Below are 24,504 nucleotides of genomic sequence, written 5' to 3' on the forward strand. Positions count from 1 at the left end.
GGTTAAGGTCGGTTTATTTCGTCGTTCGTTGGCACGTGTCGCGGACGACGACGACGACGGATAGTTCTAGCTGGGGCGAGCGGCTTTTCCTCGGCAATGCGAACGTGACGGGGGCGCTCGCGAGAATCAAAGCGAACGAGTTTAAGTCATTAGCAGCTTTTACGTAATGCAATTAGCACACGGCAGGCCTCGCCTACCGTTCGCGACACGACGCCTTTGATGTGTTTGCTCGTGTGGGCGCGGCCACATTATATATCGCACCTGCATTTTTCACGCGCGGCAAATCCATCTAGACACGCTCCGCTTCGAAATATCATCGCGATTAAGCGACGAAGGGCGCGAGCGAAGTCACGTGGCTCGCCGTCGATCGTGAACGACGGCTTCGTGCGCGATTGTATCTCGTAATGTCGCGACACTCGTTTGACGAGGAACGCGTTTTTGATCGCGCAGATAGATACGGTAGAAATTGAATCGGAAAATTTCTATTCGGACCTTTTCCCCAAATTAATTCTCCTTTTAAACGCCGATCGTAAATGATACAAATCCGCGTTGCGGAAAATATTTACGTGTCAGCTCTTGCTGATCGTGCATATTGTCCGAACAGGTCACAAAGATACTAGTTTGTTATTTGATAGTGTGAGTCAACGTCGCATATTCGCCTTCTTCAAGGCGAGTCGCTCTCACGACTGTCGCGCGAAACTCCGCGTTTTCTAAATACGTCGCTGATCGTACTCGCCGTTAACGTGATGTAACCAGCCTCGTCGTAACGTCGGTGTTATCCGCGATAATATTTGCACACCACCGCGCGTACGCGTAACTTGAAAACCAGTTTCCAGCGGAAATTTAGTTTCAACCGATCAGCTTGTTACCGGGAAGAGAAGTCTGAGGCGAACGATCTCGCGACGTCGACGATAGATAGTCGCGCTCATATTTATTCCATAGGGCCGCTTTTCTTCTCGTCGATGCGATCTAGGTGAAACTGTTCCACGACAACGACAAGGAATGAATCGTAATGAGCGTAATGCGTCACGCGAGCAAGTTACGTATCAAGAATTTGGGACACGTGGGGGTATATAAAAGTCCGCGCACGTCACACACGGCGATCGCTTTGCTCCGATAAAATGTAAATTCCCATCGATCGTGGGCTGAGTCAAACGGGAAAGCGGTCTTGCCCGATAGGATCTTGTTGCGAAGGGCACGCGGAGCTGAAAACACAACGTTTCTTCCACCCGAAAAATCAACTTCCTCGTCGAGATTCATAGAAGACACGAAAAAGCAGCATTTTTATCCTCGTGCAAGAAAACGAGGTCGAGGAAGAGGTATGGCGAGGAAGCGCCTCTAAGATATCGATTCGATGCGACGTAGAAGGTAAAAGGTAGAAGCGATGACGCCGCCGCCATTTTCACCCTCTCTTCCTTCGCTCCCCCTGCCGCGTGTTCTCACCCCTTTATTACTCGGCTAGGATCTCGCGTAATACTCGAGACGTCTCCCTTCGTAATATCTATCTGTACGGCTCTCGTAACCCACTTTCGTCGTAGAGAACAACGTTTCTTTCACGGGGGAATCCTCGTTTCGTTTTTTCCGCCTCGTCTCGACGGCTACGAAATCACGAGCGTGTTATTCGTACTGTTGACTTAATCTCGCAACGAGGCAGTGCGGCTGAACGAAACGTTTGAAGACGTGTGCTGCGCAGTGAGTTTTGTAAATTTGCTCCTATAATTTTCGTCGATCTATTCTGCAAATCCCCGAATACGCTCTCTTCCCAAGTTCTTCGCGAAGATGCAATCGATATCATCCCGTGTGTCGCGACACAATGCGCGTGTTATTCGCGTGCGTGGGAAAAATGAGATCGATGTCTGACACGTTATACTAACCTACGTGTCTACTAAGGAGATGAAACCTACGCATGGTCAAACGGAGCGGGCGGTGACTCACGTCGATCGAACGAATGAGTAATACGGTCAGTATTACGGTCGCTATTTTACTCCGGTCGCGCAGATTCGCCCTATATCTTTTTTACATCGCCGAGGGGAATTGTCCCTGAGAGCGTCACACGCGAGGAAGGACGTTCTTCGAGCGTTTCATGCTTATCTTGTCCCGAGAATTTCACCGTGGCATACGGCTGTAATTCCGCCTCGAGTCCTCCGAGTTTCTCGCGAGGGAGAATGTTACGTACGGTTACGACTTTTCTTCGAGAAAATAGGGTCGAAATGGAGGGACCGTTATATTGCTTCGACGGCGCCATTCGTGATGATAAATCAATTGCGACGCCCTTTACCGCACGCGAGGCCAATGCAAACGAGAGCTTGTAAATTCACGTCGACGGGCACGTGTTGTACGCGAGCGTATCGTGAATGAATCGCGCGTACGGGCAGCGCGACGTCTCGTGCGTGCCGGGAAATCGACTTGGAAAATTCGGAGATTGATCCTAGATCCATTTTAATGCTGATAAAGATCTTCTTCGTGCTTCTTTAATCTTTGGAACGATTCTTGGGGCTCCCGTTTCCTCGTCGCGGCTATCTTGATTAATGACGTCAGAAGTGAGGAAACGCACGCCGAAAATTCTCGCGGAATACGTCGAAGTAGAAGGATACGTAAGATATGAATTCGTAAAATGATACTTTTGATCCATCGAGCACATTTGTCAAACGTTCCGAGAACTTTCCTTTTACTTGAATAATCTCAATAAAGAGCCGTGTAAAATTAACGTGACGAAAAAGAACAGACTGAAAAGGGAGGTTGCATGTCACGTTAACTTCATGATTATTTATTGATTGTTGGGGTAAAAGAGGAAAGTTCTCGGGATATTTCACAAACATGCTCAATCGATCGCAAGTGTCACTTTGTGGACTTTGCATTTTTGAATACAATGCATTTCGCATGAATTTCGGACGCGTGTTTCCTTGCTTCTGACGTCATCAAACAAGATGATTGCAGGAGCGCCTTAATAATCTCGTGTATACACGCCGTCGAATTGATCTCGACGCTCGCCACGGTTTACGACGTTACAGCGTATCGTAAAAGTCGGGATATCTCGCGACTCAAATAACACGACGGCATTTTCGTTTCAGGTCCACGCTAAACACGAGGAGAAGACGGAGAGCAAATCGGTGTACAGAGAATACAATCGGGAATTCCTGTTGCCGAAGGGAACCAATCCCGAGAGCATCAAGTCTTCCTTGAGCAAGGACGGCGTCCTTACCGTGGAGGCGCCTTTACCGGCGATCGGCTCCGGCGAGAAGCTAATTCCGATCGCGCACCAGTAAACTCCAGACGAGTCGCGGAGAATCGACTCATCGGATTTCCCGCCTCGAGAAAAATATTCCTCCCGTTCCGACCACCATTCACCAAATCCGGACTTTTCCTTCGACTAACCAACTCACACACAGTAAGTCCCACGTCCTTCTTCTAGTAATCCTTCATAGCGATTTGAAGAAAAGAAAAGAAACGTGCTCACACACACGCACGCGAGTCGATTTGTCCATGCGAGAAAATTGTTTGACCAATTTTAACTATATATATATAAATATATATATGGCGAGAAGATAAAAGCTACTGCGCCGAGGGGGGCATGGTGCGCGCGCGAGACGAAATATCGATTGAATTTCGCTAATTGAAGAAGAAAAAGAGCAAATCAAACGTATTTAAATTAGTGTTGAAGTGCTATATATAAAAGTGTGAAAAATTCACACATGTTTGATAAAAACGTTTTCCTTTTTCATACGAGCGGTTTTATTCCTTTGATACACAAGATGTTTCGGATTTCCCTCGTAGACTAGTAACTTTTTTTTTTTTCGGAAATGTGCATTGCCTTTGAGAATGACATATATATATATTTTTTTTAGTTAGGCCTTTTTCTCTGTCTTTTTTTCTCTCTTTCTCTCTCTCTCTCTCTCGAGAAGCTGTGAGCTGTATCGCTTACTTGTGCACCGCGCACCAACGAGTCCAACTATTGCAAACCAATCGGAAAGGCGCGATCGTTTGTAATGGTTAACTTATGTATGTGTTAGTTTAGGCATACGTTAAAAAGACTATAACACGATGCTTAGTATATATGTAAGCATTATATATTGATATTATTTATGAATATTTTAATATTTTCGAGATGCGCATAATATTTAAAGGTAATGCGAATACATGGAAGTTTAAATAAAAGTCAACGATAAACGAACTCGCACACATATTTCCCTCTCCGACGAGACACACGAATGAATCGTTTCCTCTCCCGGATGTACCGAATGAGCGATGACTCATCATATACGACTTTGGCGAGAGATGTGTAGCTTTTTTTTCTTTTTTTTGCTACCGTCGATCAGTGATAATGATAATGATAATGTCACGTTTCACTGAATATATCGGTGAGAGAGCGCACACGTTATCACAGACTGCTGGTTTATTCGTCTTTATTAACAAAATACATCCTTTCTTATATACAGATCAATCCTTTACGTTAAATTATAAAATCGATACCTCCACGGATTTTTGCGTGTTGCACTTGGAAATAAAACAATCTTAAAAATTATCTCGGAATAAATAAAATCGTACGGCTGCGCGCGGCTGGCTCATGCCGCCAACTTTTGGTAAGAGCATCTCGACAAAATCTCGATAATCGTGAATATATGTATATATATTGTATATTAAATAACAATAGCAAAGCGAGTCTCCGTTTATTGTTGTCGTTTAGGTTATAGACAATAGACGGGAATCGCGTAACGCGTCGCGTGTGCCGATATGTACATTTGCACGTATAAAACCGGTAGAAATCCCATGAATTCGTACGAATTGCACGCGAATTGTTCTCGATGCGACTTTGTCATGGACCTGGTGACATTTTATTCCCGCTGGAGAAAGAAGCGCGCCTCTTTTCGATTCCACTCGCCGATTTGTAGAGCGACAGCAACGCGCGATTACCTTTTTGTTCACTTTTATACTTTATACCGTTAAAATCGTTCGTCTCTCAGAAGAGGCGGTAAGAAGCACGACAATGAGATAGCGCTTCATCTCCAAACGTTGCCTATCTGTTATCCGCTTGCATACATCAAACACAACGAATACACACATGTCGAACCGAGTAAAAATACGATAGGACGTTTCTGCTGCGAGAAAGGAAGGTCAGTCTCGTGAGGTGATAAAAATGTACGCGCGTTGTATAAAAAGACTTTACCTCCCGTGCCGTCCCTCGAGCTCTCCGCTCGAGCGATAAGAGAGCGGAGTGAGGAGCAACTCGGATTGGAATTTCTATATGCTCGGGATCTCGGCGGAAAATAACGGCGCGTCGGACGCGGTGAACGTCGGCGATTTACCTTCCCTAGCAATGCGCAACGCCTGGTGCACCGACACGGTGTCGAGCTCCTTTTGATTCGGCTTTTCGTTGTCGAGACAAATGTCGGCGGCTCTCTTGCCGAACGGTTCCAATACCTTGACCCTGTAGTCCACTATCGTCGACACCGGGTTGCCCGTCAACCTGAGGTGCTCCAGGCAAGGTAGATGACCGATGTTCTTCACCTCCTCGATCTTCTCGATGCGGTTGCAGCTGACGTCCAGCCCCTCCAAGGAGTAGAGCTTGGAGAAGCTGGCGAGCGACGTCAGCTTGTTCTGCGACAGGTCGATGTACACGATGTAACCGAGCTTCGTGTGAAGATCGTCCGGCAGGCTGGTGAAGTTGTTCGAGGCGAGGTACAGCTGCGACAGTCGCGGCAGCAAGGTGACATTCGAGATCTCGGACAGGTGATTGTTGCTGAGAGTCAGGCACTCGATGTGCGGCAACAGCTTGATCGCCTCGTCGATCATCTCGATGCGATTGTCACTGAGATCCAGGTGCATCACCTTCAGCCACACGTGAGAGTCGTTCGCATTTTCAATGTTCTTGTGCACCTCCTCGCACATCGCCAGCTCCACGATGTTTCGGAGCTTGGTGTGCGTGACCTTCAGCACGCTGACAGTGTCCCGAAGATTGCCCATGTTGTAGATCTTGTCCACGGGGTACTGATCGATCGTTAAGTTCTGCACGTTCTTGAAGGTGGACAGTTCGATGGACAACGCGGACGAATAGATATTGCTGGTTTTGTAAGGCTCCGGACTTCCCTCGATCGTGAGGCTGGTCAAGTGGGAGTTGAAGTCCAGGACGTGGCTGAAGTCGTACTTTTTGTCCACGACCTCCACGGACGAGCACGGCTGCTTCAATCTTTCGCTGATCGCGTACAGCTGAAAAGCAAACGTTGCTTTCACATGCTGCCAACGAGATGGAAACGAGTTCTATTACTTGTATAGGATTAAACTTGTAGCTCGTAGAGGTTTGCAAGAGAGCGACGCCTCGGGTGAAAAATTCCAAGGCCATGCTCTGCAGCAGGAAGTATATGTCGTACACATGTAAGTCCAGGAATACGGCCAGTTCCCTCGGCATCGCCTTCTTCAGGTAGTTGTAAACGGCATTGATGTATGTCTCGAGGCTCAGCCTACGTTTCTCCACGAAAGCTTCGCACTTGTTACCGATGAGCTTCTTCGGAGGTAGGATGTCCTTCTCGACGCAGTGCTCGGACACGAGCTTCTCGTGCAGCTCTGCGAACTCGTTGTACCTCGAAAACAAAAGAAGGGGAAGGAGAAATCGTGAATATATTCTTCTCGTCTCACCGGCCGACAGTGAGCAATCGGTCTGTTCCTTTCAGCCGAACCGGCTGTCGAGGAAACTCGCGTACATTCGAGCGCGAGAATCGTACGCTTCGGTGTGCATGTAAATTTCTGAAACTAGCGCAGCGCGGTGTCCAGCTGAAGAAAAGAACAGACCGAATGCAATTAAGTGGGGAGCGTCTCGCGCGCGCGAACTCGCTCCTTTCGCGGCGGTGGCAGAGAGAAATCGCGCGTTACCTGTGCTTCACGGTCCATTTGATCGACGCGATCTTAACCTCGATGCGGTAGTACGTCACCCCGTCGACCGTGTCGACCGACGGTATCTTCAGATGCACATTTTCCTGATTCAGCAGGAGGCACGCCATGCCCGCGGTTCCGGCTGGTTCTACGACGTGGCGAGACGACCGAGCGTCTTCCTTTCGCCGATCTGGCAGCGGGAGGTTATCCCCGAGCAATCGTCGCGCGGGGCATCGTGTTACGCTGCACACTGCATTTCGCACGCACACACACACCCATGCGCTTATCGCCGCGACGACGAGAAACCGCCACGCGCAACTTTGACAGCTATGTTCTGCGCGCGAGGGAAAACAATCAGCGCATCAGCTGGCGCCACCTGGCGGCGGAACGACGTACGAGCGCGCGCGAGCAGACCGACCGAGAGGATTCTCCTTTTTCATTCGCTGAATTTCTCTTTTTTCGCTCAGTCGCGGATCAAAATTGTTCGACATTCGCCGTGATAACGCCGCGCTGAAGTTTATCTCGCGCTGATTGCCGCCGTTTTTATCGATACGGAGATAAATGCGGAGAGATGACTCACTCGTTGTTCGTAGGTTTCGGACTTTGGATTCGCTGAAAGTACCGTTTGAATACCGACAATGCCCGATCGCACCGCTTCGATATCGAGCGGATGTCAGGAGCAATAAGTCTGGCGATAAGCGAGAAGACCGCCGGGGAATTGTCAACATCGATTAAGAGCAAATTGATACGAAATATCGATTATCGGAGGTACACGGTACGTATAATTTCTCAGTATGCGAATGCTCGCGAAGATTTACGTTTGATCAGTCGGAGATATCTCTCCGGGGTATTCTTTCAATTCCGGCATCTTGTCTTTAACCTTTTCTCTCTGTCGCACGTTCTCCGCGGTTAACTTTCCAGCCCGGTTAGTAGCCGAGCCAACACTCGGTAAAATAGACTTCGAATTCCTTTCGGGATAAGGCGTGTTCCTTCGGTTCTCGGCGAGGTTGCTCGCTTTCGCGAACGGAATGCCTGCAAATTGTTTGATTTATTTTCGTTTTCCGAAGCGATGCCTCGCGAAGAAGCGACGTCCCTTTTGCAAATAGCCACTTTTTGTTCGCGTTGTGCGCGCGACAGGACGAATGCTGGGGTTTCGCGAGCTCGCGTTTCTCAATCTTCCGTCACGGCTGCGATGGACGGCAATTACCGTACATACACTGCTATCGCAGCTGGCTCTTACAGTCGCGTCCCTCCGACTCGCTCTACCTGCTCTCCTCTCGTTCTTATCTCTTCCGACTGCCAATCCGTTTTCTCGCTCGCGAGAGAAATACGCGAGGGGACGATCCTCGGTAGCTCCGAGTGTCCTCGGAGAATGGCTTTACGGACGGATAGATGGATATGGACGAGAAAGGAGGGTAAGATAACGACCTCGAGATTTGTCGATTTTTTTTCTCATCTTCGTAACGGCGTTAAAAATAATGATCAATTCCCCCCCCCCCCCCCCCCCNCGTGAATTGAAGAGTTTATAAACAATTTCGAATCCCGTTTTCATCTCACACAATTCGTTATCTTATCCTTCTTTCCCCTGCGTATGACGATATCACGTCTCCATCGTGGAAATACGTTCTGTTATCGGAAACGATAAAATTGCACTGCGTGCACCCCGCGATGCACTCACGCGATGCAATCCCCGGCTACGTTTCCTCCATTATTATTCTGTTATCGGTGATTTTATCCGGGGGGCAATAACGAATTCGAAAATATCGTTATTACATATCTTCCCGCTGGATCTCGGCACGCGATCTCGCTCGTGCACACGCCGAGCGTCTCGAAATAAACGCGGACGTTACCTTTGTTAACCAATCGAGGGATCCCCCCCCGGTGACGCAATGGTCTCTTTTTCAGTCGGAATTTTCAGAACGACATCCTTCCCGACTCCCGCGTGCGCTTCACGTCGCGCTTTCGCAATCGCGCTTCGTGAAGCGGATCGTGAGAATCGTTTCGCCGCTCGCCGATAAGCCACCCACCGCGCGGAATACGCGCGTGACTCGAATGCGGGCGCGATTTTACATATTTATTGAGCGGCCGCGGATTACGACGGCCGGCCGGGTGTCCGGCAACGAAAGATCGCACTCTCGTTTCTGGCTTTTAACGCGGCGCAGGTCGTGCTGCCACGAAACGAGCTCGCTCGCTCGCTCGCTCATTCATGACAGCTCTCTCATTGGCAACAACCTGTTGCCGCAGTGGTGTAACCGGCACTTCCTATCGCAGGTGCCACACCGGACGGTGACGAGGAGAACGATTGATCGCGCCCGCGCCTGTGTCGCTTGGTACCGGAGGGCTCGCTACCTTTTTGGTAGTCCGTGTGAAGTCCCGGCTTGATTTTTATCTGGGGGAGATTGAGAAACGACGACGACGGCGAGACTGTCTCGAACCGTCGGTCGTGAAAAATGGAAAGTTCCCGTGAGGAAGGGAATGGAGTATCGCGCCTCGTTTTCTCGGTTCAAAGTAGATCTTGCTTTAACAGAAGACAAGTCTCCGACTTAGGACGTCGAATGTACCATACACACATTATATCATATTTGTATTTTATAAATCGTAAGAAATCATCTCCAATTGTTGCGAAAAACAACATCACGCGTTCGTTATGTTTATATCTTCACTAGACAATTATTTTCATACTTCTTCAAAGGGAGGAGATTCCAAGTAGGAACTGAAAATGAAATTCCTCGTTTCTACGTTATAAAGAGATGCATGCTTAGTCCACGGTTAGCGACGATTACGGGAGAATAATTCTCGCTCGCGAAGCCTCGGCGGTTTACGCGAAGCGCGGATCCGGAAATATCACGCGAAAAAAGTCATTAGCGCCCTCCGGCTGCTTCCTCGTTTCGTTTTCGTCGTTCGCGAGAGAGAGAGATTAACGGGGGGCCCCCACGAGGCCCGTTAATTACGCCACTGTCGGGCTGGATGCTGCGTCAGGAGCAATGGCGGCTTACCTGGCTTACCTGGCTGGCCGTTCGCCTTCCCCTCTCCTCCCCGTCCGTCCATCGTTTTCTTTCTCGCTCTCCCCTTACCGTCGTCGCGTTCCTTCGGGGCAAGCCGACGAACCTGTTGCCCGTTCTCATCCAGTGTCGTGTCGGTTTCGCCCTTATGCGGTACGAGAGAGAGAGAGTGGTGCGCGCGTTATACACGATCGCGCAGGTGTCGCGTTCTCCCGCATAATCTCGCGCATCGGACCGCGAAAAAGCTGGCGGAAAGCTTGGTGCTTGCGTGCGGTCGTGGAGAAAAAAGGCAGCCCGATGGCGGCCGCCGCTGTTGCTCGTCCGCTCGCCAGGTGCGATCGGTCGCGACGGCGACGTGTGTGCGCCGATCGGTGAGAGTTTCCTCTTCGAGTCCTCCTCGCGTCATTCGCGGCTTCCCGACGCTCCCCCGACCGGCAGTGGAAAATCATTTTCCTCTCTCAATCGAATCAATCGGCAGATCCAAGCGTTGACGGAATGTAGACTCTCCCGGATTTAACCGTCGCGAGAAACCTGAATTCATCGACTGCGTGACGATCTGCCTTCACGATTGCGTGACCAATGAAACACTTCTTTTTCGGAGGTCCGGTTGGTACACCTTGATAGAGAGAAAGGGATAGAAGGCAGTGAAATCGGAAATATAAGTGTGAACGGTGGTGCCGTTTGTGCGCAGCGACACGGCTTCTTGGATATCATTGCGGAAACATCCGGTGCGAAGCCTCTGTTGTTGGCCAAGAGGAGCTCGCGAGCTGTACCTTCGGGCGTTTTAGGTGCGTTCGCGCGACGGGAGGTAGCAGAGGCGGCTCTCGCCGAGTGTGTCGGCCGAAAAAGGATACGTCGCGTCGGGTGTGCGTTAAATTAAGTAAGTGCGGTGACACGCGACGCGATCGGCGAGCGATCTGACGGCTGCGCTTTAGGGAACGTCGCTCCTCCTCGCTTCGAATCGAGGACGGTGGGTTTCGCAATCTCACACACATATACACACGCACACATGTTCGTGAACGATCGTTTTAAATCTATTTTTCGAGAGTCACGGTTGATAAGGGGAAAAGCACTGTATCTGATACAGCGTTTTGTTTTTAGGCTTTAAAGCCCGGTTGGAAGTGTAAAATTCAGATTTATATGCATATATACAAATCGGCAACACTACCCTACCGAAATATGTGATAGTCTTATGGAAACTATTACATGTGTTCTTGCAAATAACTATTTTTTTAATGATTGAAAAAATTCAAAACCTACACTATAAAATTTGTTTTCGCACACTGCATCCATCCGTGGATAATGAGCGATAATTCACGTCGCTGATAAATATGGAAGTGTGCTACCATTAATTATAGCGGCATGTAAGTTTGGTAATTACGTGAATTATTGTCGTCGCTGCTGCCTCCGAGAAACGGAAAATTGGCGTGTGTTTTCTCCGGCGGTTTTCCGCGGCGGACGCGCGTGATCTCTCGAGACGGCGCAATTAATGCGGCAAAAATGCGTGACAAGGTGTCTGTCGGGATATTTAACGAACCGTGCGACGGACCGATGACTCACGAGGCCAACGGGGAGCCGAATCGTGTGCAGGTAGATATTTCGTGGGCGTATTCCCGCATTCCTGCCGCGTCGTTGGTACCGACGGAGAAAAGAGACGCTCTGCGCTATAAGACGCGCACGTTCGTCGTCGGGAAATCATGTAAATGTAATTCTTGGTCGGCGACCAACCAATCGAATTGCCGGGATGCACTGTAAAGTCCGAACGAATTCCGTAGCCAACGCATACATGCATCCACGAGCGTCTAAAGAAGCGACAGTAATGAATGATACATGATGATATTTCCGTATAAGAGAGACCCTTCTCTCGGACCTTCCATCACGCTAATTTCTAACGCGCATAAAAATTATTACGCGTCTCGTTTCTCCCGTCCCAGTTTTTCCAGATATCTCATTATCTGAATTTTTTACTTACTTTTTAGTTTCTCTGTTCTTTCTTTCTCTCTCTCTCTCTCTCTCACTCGGATAATTTTAGAGGCGAGTGTTTTACGGAATCATGCATGTGTGTGTGCGTGTATATGTCTAATCGTGAATTACAATTAATCAGATATATATATATACAGCGTATTCTTTGCTACGCCAGCTGCCTCGATTTCCACCGCCTAATTACGTAACCTCCTCTCGAACAGTCACACATTTGCGCTAATCTTTATTATTTCATACGTTACCGGTATACCTTGCGTTAGTTTTCTCAATTCTCGGGATTTATTTCGCAATTGTCTCGTTTTTCTCTCACGCTCACGTGTATCCGAAGACTCGGGTGTAATTTCGCAAAGAACTGTTAGCTAAAAGCAGCGGTGTGACACACACGCGTATGCGCAGTGTTCGCCCGAAGTAGCGCCCATCTGTAGAGCTTTAAATTTAATATCGTCATCTTTCTCGCAGGTCGTCGTTTCCGATTACGTACTGGCGACGACGAGAGGGAGAAAGAGAGGAGGCGATAGAGCGAAAGACGAAGCGAGGATACCGAAGCGAACGAGAGGACGGAGGATGCCGGATGCCGTGAGACCGTTCGTCGAAGCAACAGCCGAGGTGATCGCAGCGGAGGTGAGTGTCCGCTCTTTCCTACGTGGAATGTTGCGTTGTTTCTCTCGTCCTTTCCGCGCCGAGAGGAGCGCGTCGAGACCCGGCCCGAACGTAGTCCGATACCCGATAATTCGTCGTTACTTTTTGCCGGCTAAGTCTCGACCGTGGCAGAACTGCGATCGGTCTCGTGAGAAATGGTTCGACGGGCCTGTGAAGGTTCGCACCGCGCTAAACTGTTCGGTACGAAGTTTCGTTACTTCCGCGGAAGTCGATTGATCTCCGACGCGCTGACGGCCGCTCCATAAATCATAGCTTAATCTAACTTAAATTCAAGCTTTGATCGAGCGGCCGGGAGTGTATTCGTGCGCTCTCTGCGGCTCTTTCGTCTCTCTCTCTCTCTCTCTCTCTCTCTGTCATCAGTCGACGTCGACGACGGACGGTCGGTTCGACGGTGGAAGCTGCGAACTGTGTTCGCAGTACTCGTCACCGACGATTCCTCGGCGCGACGGAATTCGATTAAGCAAAGTGCAGGTCGCGTTTTGCGGAAAATAATGCGATTAAGCGTGCCTGATAAACGCACCGGGCGCGACGCCCGAGCGGAGTGTAATTTACACCTCGGCGCACATCTAAAATCGATGACAAACGTTACGCGTTCCGTCCGAATTGTAATTAAACTAACGACGTTGTCACGTTCGGGGATACTCGTGCGTATCGCGAAGAGGAGAACTGAGTCGCGTTTCTCTCGTGTCTGTAAGTAACGTTCGTCGCTGGTTTCGAGCCCGCGTGATTACTTCATTCAACCGGCTTCTTTCCACTTTATTCCGTGACATAACGCGGGGCACATTCGTGTGGAACGTCGCGGAAAGCCGAACGGAAAATCGATGGAAGCCGGTCTATCGAAAAAGAAAAAATAGAGAAGTACGAAACTGAGCGGCCGCGCGGCGAAGCGTACGATCGACAAAACTGACGTAAGACGGTGCGGCCCCGAATATGACTCATCTAAACTTTAGAGATTTTCTCTCTAAGCCCCCTTTCAGCGAAAATATCCAGAAAGCCCGAGTGAAATTTTCTTCCTATCCAACATTAACTCCGCGGATTCCGTCGGACTTGGAATACCGATGTGAATTTCGAGATGCAACGCAACTTTGACACTAGAAATAGTTACTTACCGCTGTTTTGTTGAGGACCTTTTTAGAGAATTAGTTAATATCCGATCACCCCGACGGTCCGCCTGCGCTTAATCTTTATTCCTCAGCAAGCAATACGTTAATTACGCAAATTTCAAATATACGAATACATAAATACATAAGTTTCAAACATATTTAATATTCGGAAACTGTCGCAGCTTCATTGCGTTACATTATAAAATCGAATCAACGCGTTAAAACGCCGCGGCGGGCTTTGTGAAACGGTGAATGAATTTCCGGCGTGATGCTGCGGCGGACTGTGCCAATCGGCACTTGACTTTCAGTCTTATGGCGCCGGATAATCGAAAATAGTCGCAAACGAGCGCCGTGAATGCGCATTGCAAATGAGCCGTATCGGAAAACGACCCGTGTCCCAGTATAGGAGAGCTCCGGGTTGTTGAAAAAAAAAACAGAAAAAAGCACAATCGCGCAATGTCAGCAACGACGTCGTTGACGCGAACGCTGACGAGGTGCAGCAGGATATTAGACGAAATCCTTTCTTTCGCGCCCGTCAGTAACGCGTACGCGCGCCTCCGGCAGCCTCCGTGCATTCAGCATGTGCGCTCGGCCACGGCCAGACGACTCGCCATCTCGTTTCACTTTGATGTTGTGACCGCACCGCATTCCTTCTCTCCTTTACCATCGTGTCCCCTTTTGCCCGTTTCCTCCGTACCGCTCTTCTGCATCCTCTCGAGCCAGCCGGCGCTCTTCGTCTCTCTCTCTCTCTCTCTCTCTCTCTTTTTCTCCCTTCTCCCTCTTTCTCGAGTTGCGTCTACGCTCCATCTCCCTTTCTCACCTTCTCTCTTCTTCACGATGCACGTTGCATTTGCGCGTTTTCGTGCAGACACAAAGGAAACGCCATAACGCGTTCCGCGAGATGAGGTCGCGCCCGAGACAGCGAGGAAAACTTGCCGTGGGAGACACCTAATGCGCGCCGTACACGAATCTCCTCTCCCGAAACTGTAGTTCCGCGCGAGCCGACTTTGTGCACAATCCATCGCGCGGCGATATCTCTTCATGACGCGACACACACGTCCCTTTGTACGTAGGAAAGCATCGTTTCTCTTTTCCACCACCGCATTCCTATTATATATCCGAAGGATCTGCCTATGTTTCCCCCGCTTAGAATCTTACGTAGATTGCCCGCCTAGAATCCATGATTATTTTCGAAAAATCGCGAGCGGATCCAAATTAGATCCCAAGAAATTTTCTACACGGATTACGTGCCGCTCGAATATTTCTTAAATTCCATCCAGTCATCTAGTTATTTACTTCATTTACACATATTTAATTAGTGCGATCCCTTGGAGTTTGTCGTTTCTTTCGCATAGCTGGATGTCTGTATCGTGACTTTCTCGTTCGTATTCGCGTTTTCGTTTCGTGCAGCTCTCGCGTCCGAACGTACTCGGCGCTCACGCTCCGCCGAGTACACGTCGTTCTTGTCGAAGTCGGGGGAGGAGGGGGGGGGAGGGATAAACGGGAGGCAGAAGTCCTCTCTCGTATCGGGGCGATACATCGCGGTACCACGTGGCTACTTTCTCGAGTGCACTCGATCGCGGTGTGCACGCACGAGCTCGACGAAAGTAGCGGGGTAAAAGTGCTCGACGGTGCAACGGTGTTCAATCCGCGTTCTCCCGTTCTCCCCGCATTTTCCCTCTTTCTCGTTATCTCCCACCGCCGTTCTCACCTTCCTTTCCCGCTTTTCCACCTCGAGCCATCTTCACGCCGTGTGATCGATTAAAGCTTTCGCTGGGAGCACCGCACCTCCGGTTCCGGAAATACGCCACGGAATATCCATTCCTGAATTTCGACTACCCTCGTGCGGCGTAATTCGCGTAAGAGGGTGTGTAATCCTCGAGCTGCCCGCGATGCGATCGGATTCGCCGTGAGCCACTCCCGAAACCTTCGCCGCCGCCCCGCGGTGTGCTCGCTCGCCCTATCTCACCGAGGGTGCGCAGGTTGTATTTTCGGTATCTTTTATAATCAAATCACGAAGGAGAGAGTTTACTTTCCGTAAAGAAAATAGAGGAGAAAGAGAGAGATTGAGAATGAAATGCCGCGTGAGGGAAATGAAATTGGAGCACTGCCTAGATCGAACCGCTACGATATCTTGAGATAGGACGCGAATGGATAAGCCCTGTACCTACATTGAACTTCTCGATGTTGTCCCGATGTTGTTTGAGTTTCGGCGCGCGAGTCTCGGGAAAAAAACGCGGTTTCTCTCCCCTCGGATTGTACGAATTGAGATTTATTTTAAGCTCGCGCTTAAGAATTCATCGGTATCCCCCGATTGTCGACATTGTAACGACCAACCGTAGTAAAACCGTTTACCGAAGCGCGGAGGTTGCAACAAGAAGGTCTTTTTTGCCGCGAGGAAGTTATAAATGCTTAACAGATCTGCGCGCGCGCTGCGTCCTTCGCGGGAATAATCATATCCGAAGCAGGAAAATTGGAGCGAGCGTTGCACAGAAGAGTTCCCTCGCCCGCTGTAGCCTTTCTTCTTCCCGAGGATAGCTCGCCGAGAGGAGCAAAGCGGCGAAACAATGAGAAAAACGCGGGGCGACCGCGTTACAGCCCGGAGCGAAAGGAGGGAGCATTTTCTTTCTCTCGCGGGCTACCGACGTCGTAATACGACTTCCGCTACCCCCGCGGTTCTCGTTTTTCCGCGAGCGAAATTATCCTGCCCGCGAGTCCTGGAAGGGACGCATCGTCCGGCGGTAAATTCGCGGTAACGTTAATTCGCCACGACGATCGACGATCGCGAGATCCGAGACCGAGAAGAGATCGAACGCGAAGTTGGAACGAAATCGTGGAGAGCGGCGCCACGTGCCGCCGATCTCTCGAATTTCTCAAGCACACCGCGGGAATTTCTTCATGTACAACGCGAGAAAAACCCTCTCGGATGCGCCTCGACCGCAGAGCGGGTAGAATGGAAAGGACACCGCTTTCGAGGAATAAATCTCGCATTGGCGACGAAAGGATCGTCGAAAGAGATCCACAGGAGCTCTCGATTATCCATTGTCTGCGCTCGTGATTATCCGCGATTCACGGTTATCATAAAAAGAGACTGCCCACGAACGGCGCCTTAATGCCGAATAAATCCGTTGATTCCGTTGGCTCTCGTAGCCTCTCCTCGCGGAAATTTCCCCGAGTCACCGTTCAGAGCTGGATCAGGGGAGCGAAATTATCGCCGTTCGAGAGCGACGACGATGAGAGGAGCGTCCTCGTGAATTCAGGCTAGCCGGGAGTCGCAGCGGGGAGAGAAAAGCGGGCAAACAATTATTTCGCTTCCCTTGCCGGCCGGCTCGTTGCCGCACCTCGTCCCGTGGATATTACAAACGTAACGAGAACGCGACTCGACCAGCGCAAAGAGCGAGAGCAGCAGAATGATATCCCGAGATGAAAATCCACTGGGAAGCGTAGTGACGATACGTGAGACACGACACATTTGAGGTAGCCGCGAGCTCTGGGATTTCTCCCGACCAAAATATCTTTGCGCGCTCCTCCTCTCGTCACGAGAACACGTGTCGTTTAATCGCGATAGACGTTGAAAGGATTCGCACGATCAGATCTTATTCGAGACGCGATTATCGTCTAACTTCTTGAAGGAGATCAAGTATTCAAGTCAGCCTATAAGTCTACGCGATTTGTGCAACAGCTTGTGGCAGAGTAGACGAAAGTAATTTATCGCTTTGGAGCCCCTGCTCTCTTCATTGCGGTCATCTTGATGACGTGAGAAACACGAGAAATAATTTACAAATACACACATAATTTACTTGAAAATTGAAATATAAAGGCGGAAGAAATGGAGATTTGAAAAAATATATAATTCGTGATGCTAAATTTTTTGACTGGTATAATCGATAAATAACGGTAAAATTGCACGCGGGCCTATTTATTAATTACGTGATTCTGTCACGTTTATCTTATGCTCTCACCTAAAGTTTCTCATCCACCAACTTCTTACTAATTAAGATACTGCTGCGAGAAACAGGAGCCGCGTTCCTTCATTGTCAATCGTTTGTTCACGTCTTGCCGGCGACCTTTAACCTTTTTCATGAATTGAACATTTTGAAATATAGTTGCACAGTGAATGTATTTGAACCCGTGGGACCGGCTGGCAGAAATGAGAGCGACAGAAATGATTCTCGGGACGCGTTTGGGGAGTGAGAAATAGTTCCTTGAAATTCTGGCGCATTGAGAATCCTCGGGGGAGTTCGCGCGTCGTTAACCCCGGTGCGCCTCGCGGAAATCGCGGCTGTGTACAAATCAGTCGATTTTTGCGGCTGTATTCTCGGCTGAATTGTGGCGGACGACGCGGTGCCGGTGGCGGCACGGGTGATGCATCGATGGCAATATCCACCTGTTTCAGGTGAAATGCGAAAGTTATACCGGCGTCGCAGCTCCGTAGATCTTCGATATTGCACACTGTACTGAATTATGAGACCGTCGGTCTCTACATTGCGTCCGCACCGAGTGCATGAATATTGCCTCCCCATCGCTGCCGATTGATTCGTTTTACGTTTCTTCGTACGTTGTCCGTCATCGGTATTTTTAGACGTTACCCTGAGTGGCGTGGCTGTTCGCTATTTACGATCGTTCGCTTTCCTCGTATCGTTTTGTTTTGTAACGTGCAACGTAACAGCGCAACAATGCGCAATACAACATCGACAAATTCACAATATACATTTTAAGATATTGCGGTATAACATATCGAAGTCGAGATTTTGATTCCACGATCTTTCTTATTATTTACTCGGCACCTTATCCCTTTTTTTTTTATCGACTCTCTAATTTGATTGCCGTAAGACCGTTCGTTAGCGCGAAAAGAATCTCATTTACATCGTATAATATATTCTCGGAACCGGCGTATCCCTTCGGCGCTTACGTTCGCAAACTTTTAATCAAATTCAAGATCACGTGCAGGTATATCGCCGGCTGGAGGACGCCGGCGAAAGAAAAGAGAGTAAGAGAGGAAAAAGAGAGCGGGCAGCCACGAACCGACTTCTACTTTTTCGAACGAGATTAAATGACGCGAAGGAGAGTAAGACCGTAGAGAGATCGAAGTAAGAGAGAATTTAGGTGGGAAGAGAACTCTCGGTGCAGCGACACCGAGCGCACTCTCGCACCGGCCGACTTATCCGCCATACGGATCGTCTACGGAATGTCTTTCACGATCCTTTGTCTCTAATAAATGTTTCGCCCCGAACAGGAAAAGCCGCGCGGAGTAAACGACTCACACACCTGTACGGCCATTAGAGAAGATTTATCACGGATAGGTGGATCGCAGGATAGACCGACGGCAGGAACAATATAGAACTCGATATTTTATATCAAAGATCCTACGTGTCCGTATTTACGCTACATGCGACCGTGTTCGTCGCGATCAAATGGCAAATGTTGACGTTTCCCCCCTTAGAATATATTGGAAACGTTTCAATTCTAAACGGAGCTTACGCAGATTTCCCAGCTGAAACCCATAATTATTTTGGGAAATCGGACTGTGGATCCCAGTTAGATCCCGGGAAATGTTCTATGCGGAAAACAACGATGACTGTTGGCGGTGAGAGCACCGAGTTGACCGATTAATTAATCCCGATAGACTTCACAAATCAGAAACAGCTTTCTCATTCCCTCTCAGATGCAACTGTTAAGTATTACGCGCCGCCGTGTTACATTCGCTTGCGCGTCGTCAAATCTCTCTCCTCGGCTGAAAACGCATTTAATTCTCATAAAAGGAAAAAACCCACAGGCCGGAGTAAGAGATATCGAACGGAGAAATCAAAAGAAGTACACGTCGGACGAGACGCATGAGTGCAACTGAAACATCTAATAGAAACGTAGAATTGAAGTTTACGGCGAGATATTTTCATGCCGCATGTCAAGACGGGGAAACGCATATATCGCGGCGAGACGCGGAACAGCAAAATGCACATGTCAGGAAAATAAACTCGATTCGTGTCTTACTCCCGTCTTATTACCTCGGCGTTTCTGCCGCTATAACATACTTTAATTTATATTTTCCCCGGCGCGCATTCCCCTCCTCGGTGTATTCATTCCCCGTCGCCGCTTCGTGATTCATCACGTCGCGGCGTAATAAACGGCAAATCACGAGATTTAATTTTCTCACGACGCCAGTTGGTTATTAATCGATTCAGAGTGCTGTATTGTCGCTCCGGCGACGATATGTAGGTGCAACGTGTCATTAAAATTCCGAGCGTGCTTTTACGTTTACGAACGGCCGCTCGCATGCCGTTGTTTTAGCCGGCCGGCCGGTGCGCGATGGATTAGCGAACTTTTTGCGGATACGAAGTTTTCGCACCAGCGGACGAAAACGAGATCCGGATTCGCGTGAGATCGTCGTCGTGGGCGCGCGCGCGCTTATGGCGCGCACGTGTCTCATTTTCGCGAATTTGCAGCGCGCAGTTACACCGCCGATTCACGAACCGCCGCTCTTTTTCCACAATCTGCCCCCCTCCGTAATTCTCGGCGTGTTAACGGCCGCCCTTTGCCGCACTTTCCACCCGTTGGAGCAGCGTTCTCGCCGCGAGAGAATCTCCTCGCCCGGGCATTTCCTCATGAGAGAAAACGTTCTCGCCGCAAACGACAACTAATCTCCCTTCGTGTCCTTTTTGCCTCGACCGAGTTCCCGCTGATTCGATAGTTTCAGGATAATTGTCCCGCTAGTTGATACGCGCGCGCGCATTGGTCATCAATTTAATCGTTCATAACTTGAAAACCACTACGAGGTTCAACGTTTCCGTACGAGGTTTTTATTCATTCCCGAGATATCCTGTTAGGCCTCCTCTCTCTCTCTCTCTCTCTCTCTCTTTCTATCCTCCTTCTCTCTTTCCTCTTTTTGTAGAAATAAAATTCTATTCCCCCGGTTTACTATGTACATCCTCTTGGACTCAAGTGCTGCGCGACCCGAGAGGAATGCATTAAATCTTTCGCGTGCATCATGCGTACGCTCCCGAAGAGCAGACGAAACGCAGAAGAAGCTGCGGAGTCCGGAGCCACGTCCGGTTGTTGATCCGCCTGGTTTGCAGACTACAGCGATGCGTGTGTGTCGAGAGCCGAGCGCGTTCTCGCAGTGTACGCCGATGAATGTTCTTATGCGATGCAATCGTATGGTCGACGCATTGGCGTAATGTTCGGTGGATTGTATCGACTTTCGCATATATGCGAAATATCCGGGAGATCGCGAATATTCTGTGATAGACGAAAATTGTTCATCCTCGATTGGAAAATCAACGAAACAATATCGGAGCTAAAATTGACGTGCATGGATGCTAATCAGCAACACGTCTCTACCGAAATATACGAGACGATCTCATGAAAATTATTATATATTTCCTTGCAATAACTTCCTTAAGACGTTTGAGAATTGACGCTTCTAAAAGCTATGCCCCAAAACTGGGCATACCAGTGTGTGTGATAGCTATAGGAAATTATTAAAAGAATAAAAGTAATAAAATTACATTATTTTATACATTTATTACATATCTTTACACGTTATCTTTAGTCTTATATATTCATAACATTTTTTAATTTTATAATGCATATTTCTTTATTATGTGGAAAGGGATCTTTCTTTTCGACCGTTTTAAACATTTTTAACACGTGCCGACGAATTTTGCGTGATTTTTCGTTCAGCTCGCGTAACTATTAATGAACCACACAGCGAACATAATATAAATGTTTGTGCTGTACACTAGCTGATGTTTTTAAGAACAGCATAAAATATTTTATGATTATAGCGTTTTAATATTGAAAATCGCTCATAGCCAGAAATGGAAATTATGTCGTGAACTTCATATGGCGCGTGTGGAATGTATTAAACAAACAAGGAAAACAAGGTAAAATTAATTATCGATAGCTTCAATTATATTTTATGAAATGATATTTTCACAGCAAAATTCAGATATATCAGTTGAAAGACTGAGTAAACTCAGGTATCTCGGTTCACAGAGCAACAACTTAACTCTAATTTTTCTTACGTGTTTCGGTGACAAAAGCTAGAGAGATCGACACACAAGATCCAAAGAGACTTAAAAAGCTCGAAAATCACATTGCAAAATAGTATTGTGAAATGAAAAATCAATTACTGCTGCGATTTGCTCGCTTTAATTTTCACGAGAAAGAAGTTCGAGAGAACTTGAGTATAACGAAATATCAAGCGACGCTAATAATCGAGCGCGCTAGCAAACAGGAACTGCCACTACAACTTCAACTACTACACTACGGTAGATGAAGTTCATGTACTGTGCGACAGAGTTTAGTACTTTACAGCCCAGAAACATGAATATATCGGTTTACCGTATCTAAGTCAATTTTGATGCTTTTCCCTCTATCATCTAATTATCTCTCTCTTATATGGAAATGAAGAATTTTGGTAGGCGTTTCGGTTAAACGACAGCCGACGACACTCCCGAGAAAAATATCGCACGTGTATTTAAGCCAGTATATGCGTCACGCACCGATGACGCACAGGCGGACGGAGGACACGCGCGTTCCTCCTCTCTTTGACTCTTCTTCTATTTCTTCTTCATCTCTTCTCCCTTCAGAGAGAGAACTTCTCTCAGTATCGTCCCAAGCGTTCATCGCGCGGGAACTCGCGAATTTCCAGCGGCGTTCTCCGACATATGACGCGGTGACGCGGCGAGGCGCATCGGATCGAATTAAAAGTTGCCGGTACTTTAACGAAACGAAAAATGAAACGAACTCGAACCGCGATATCGTGAGAAAGAATCGACAGTAAGCCCGCGAAAGGTATTACCGTCACTTTTTAACGGTATATATATATAGAAAGAGAAAAACAATCTTCCTCCAATCCGAAGCAATCAAACCCGCGCGTGTATGTTACGCGGGGACCGTCGTGGTGAACGTCGATCCTTTTCTGAGTGCATTCGAAAAAAGAAGGTGCGTTTAAAATGAAGTTAAAAATTACGAGAGCACCGCGAGATTCGGCTAACGAGCGTTACCTTTGACGTGTGTTCTCACGGGCGCTTTGAATCTCGCTAATTTTCACTGGGAATTTCTCCGGATGCCCGGTTAAACGACGACATTTCCGCGGGATTTTCTTCCTCTCGTTCGCACACGACCCCCTGGAATCCTCGATCGAACGTCGTCACGTAGCGGTTCGGCATCCTTTGCGGTTATGACACGCCCGAGGCATGGATCGCGAGACGGAGTGCCCCTCGCGACGTTTTCTGAATATTAAGAAACACCGGACAATTATTCGAGGCGATGCGCTGCAGATCGGCAGAGGCCGGGCGCGGTAGAACGCGTTGTCAGACGAAAAGACAATTCCGCAAGTACGTGCCGGCAATCCCGAGCGGACTGTATACACACCGCGTTCTGTATGCCTCACACTGAGAGAAAAATATTTAATGTTTGTAACTGTAATCATCGAGTAAAACAATTATGGTCAGAAGAACCATTTTTCTAGTAAGTATTATTGTAGTGTTAGTGACAATAACCTCACATGAATATTGTTACCATTATTTTTGTGATTAAAACGACAAAAACGTTGAAATAATTATAATCTGTATAGTTAATTTATGATTAATAAATTAATTTAGCTACAATTTCTTTCACTGCACCATTCTCTGAACCAAAAGTTATAAAATCTTTCAATTTTATGCATAAGATCGAAAATCGTATAAGCAACTCTGTAATGATAGGATCGTAATGACTCCAACGGTTTCGATCTTACATGAAGAAAATATTTTATATTTGTATTCGTATTTGTATGTAGAATCGATTCTTGTTAAAGTTTTTGCGGACCATTTGGAACGTGTAAAATGTTTTCAAGTTAGCGCGAAATTTCAAAAATTTTTTACTGTGTATGTATATACTCGTATGTATAGGATTGGAAATCGTATGAATTTCGATCTACGGAATGGTGTAAGGTATACATGACACAATGTGTATGAAAGCGGCTCGACTCGACATTGTTTCGCGCTCACATGGTGTACGCCGCTGTGCGCATTCCTGCCCTCTCGCGCTCTCTCGCTCCTGTCTCGTGCTTCCCCCGAATCTCGATTATAGTCCGAGGTATGCCAGAATCAGAGCGCGTTTAAATGTCGCTCCGCGAGGCGACCTCACGGCAAAATCACGCTTGCGTTCTTTCATACAATTCGTCACCGCTGTCATTGACGCCACCGCCGACTCACATCCGCGACTCTTCGCGAACGTCCCTCGCCAACTAACCGCTGCAATCAGCGCAACGTGATCATTCGTCGATGGGAATAGAAAGAACCTTACTGTTGCATTCTCAAACGTTATCAAAAAAATCTGGAAAAAAATCGTTATTTGCAAGAAAATATGTGATAATTTTCACGAGACTCGTCGTATATTTTGGTGGAGAAATGTTACTAGTTTGCATCCAAGCGCATAAATTTTAACTTCACATTCTTCAACGGGGTTTTTCAGAGCCGAGAAACTGAACGGTATGTTGATTTTGGTGCTTTCCCTCTAAATATAAAAACGTACAAATAGATATGAACAAATAGATTATTAATAATCTGTATCTCTATATTCACATTCACGACAGCACGACGGAAAGCGCGCGACAACTGGCCCGTTGAGTTCGCTTCGCCTCGTGAGTACAGCGGCCCCGAATTGAATTCGCGTTTTCTATCCGCCGCGAAATAAAATGTTCGCGCACAGTCGGCGAGTACAAAGCCGACGAAGAGAATCGCCCCCGACTTTTCATCCGTAGTAGCTTTACCCTCGCCTAGCATATTCGCGTGCGCCGACCGTTTCAGGACTTCACGCTATCGGGAGTCCGTTCACGTAAAGAGCACGCGCGCGATAGATCACGAGCACTCTCGCAATTCCTAACGTCGCTGGCCGAGGGGGGG

General features: G+C 48.2%; 2 protein-coding genes across 3 annotated transcripts in view; one reads left to right on the forward strand and one right to left on the reverse strand.

The window, feature by feature from the left end:
• Positions 1–3,309, forward strand: part of LOC106749076 (alpha-crystallin A chain) — a 20,553-nt gene extending 17,244 nt beyond the window's left edge. For both annotated transcript variants that reach the window (XM_014628163.1, XM_014628154.1), the window contains one exon: positions 3,072–3,309. In XM_014628163.1, coding sequence (XP_014483649.1) covers positions 3,072–3,266 — 195 coding nt within the window. In that variant the 3' untranslated portion in view covers positions 3,267–3,309. The remainder of the gene's footprint in view (positions 1–3,071) is intronic.
• Positions 3,236–7,236, reverse strand: LOC106749071 (nischarin-like). Its single transcript, XM_014628141.1, has 3 exons — positions 6,865–7,236; positions 6,263–6,575; positions 3,236–6,204 (listed from the first exon to the last, which is right to left on the reverse strand). Exons 1-3 carry the CDS (start codon positions 6,990–6,992, stop codon positions 5,239–5,241), a joined length of 1,407 nt encoding a protein of 468 aa, XP_014483627.1. The 5' UTR covers positions 6,993–7,236; the 3' UTR covers positions 3,236–5,238.
• Between the last annotated feature and the right edge of the window lie 17,268 nt (positions 7,237–24,504).

The sequence above is a fragment of the Dinoponera quadriceps genome, unplaced genomic scaffold (genome assembly GCF_001313825.1).
Source record: "Dinoponera quadriceps isolate SergipeBrazil2010 unplaced genomic scaffold, ASM131382v1 scaffold37, whole genome shotgun sequence".
Classification (NCBI taxonomy): Eukaryota; Metazoa; Arthropoda; class Insecta; order Hymenoptera; family Formicidae; genus Dinoponera; species Dinoponera quadriceps.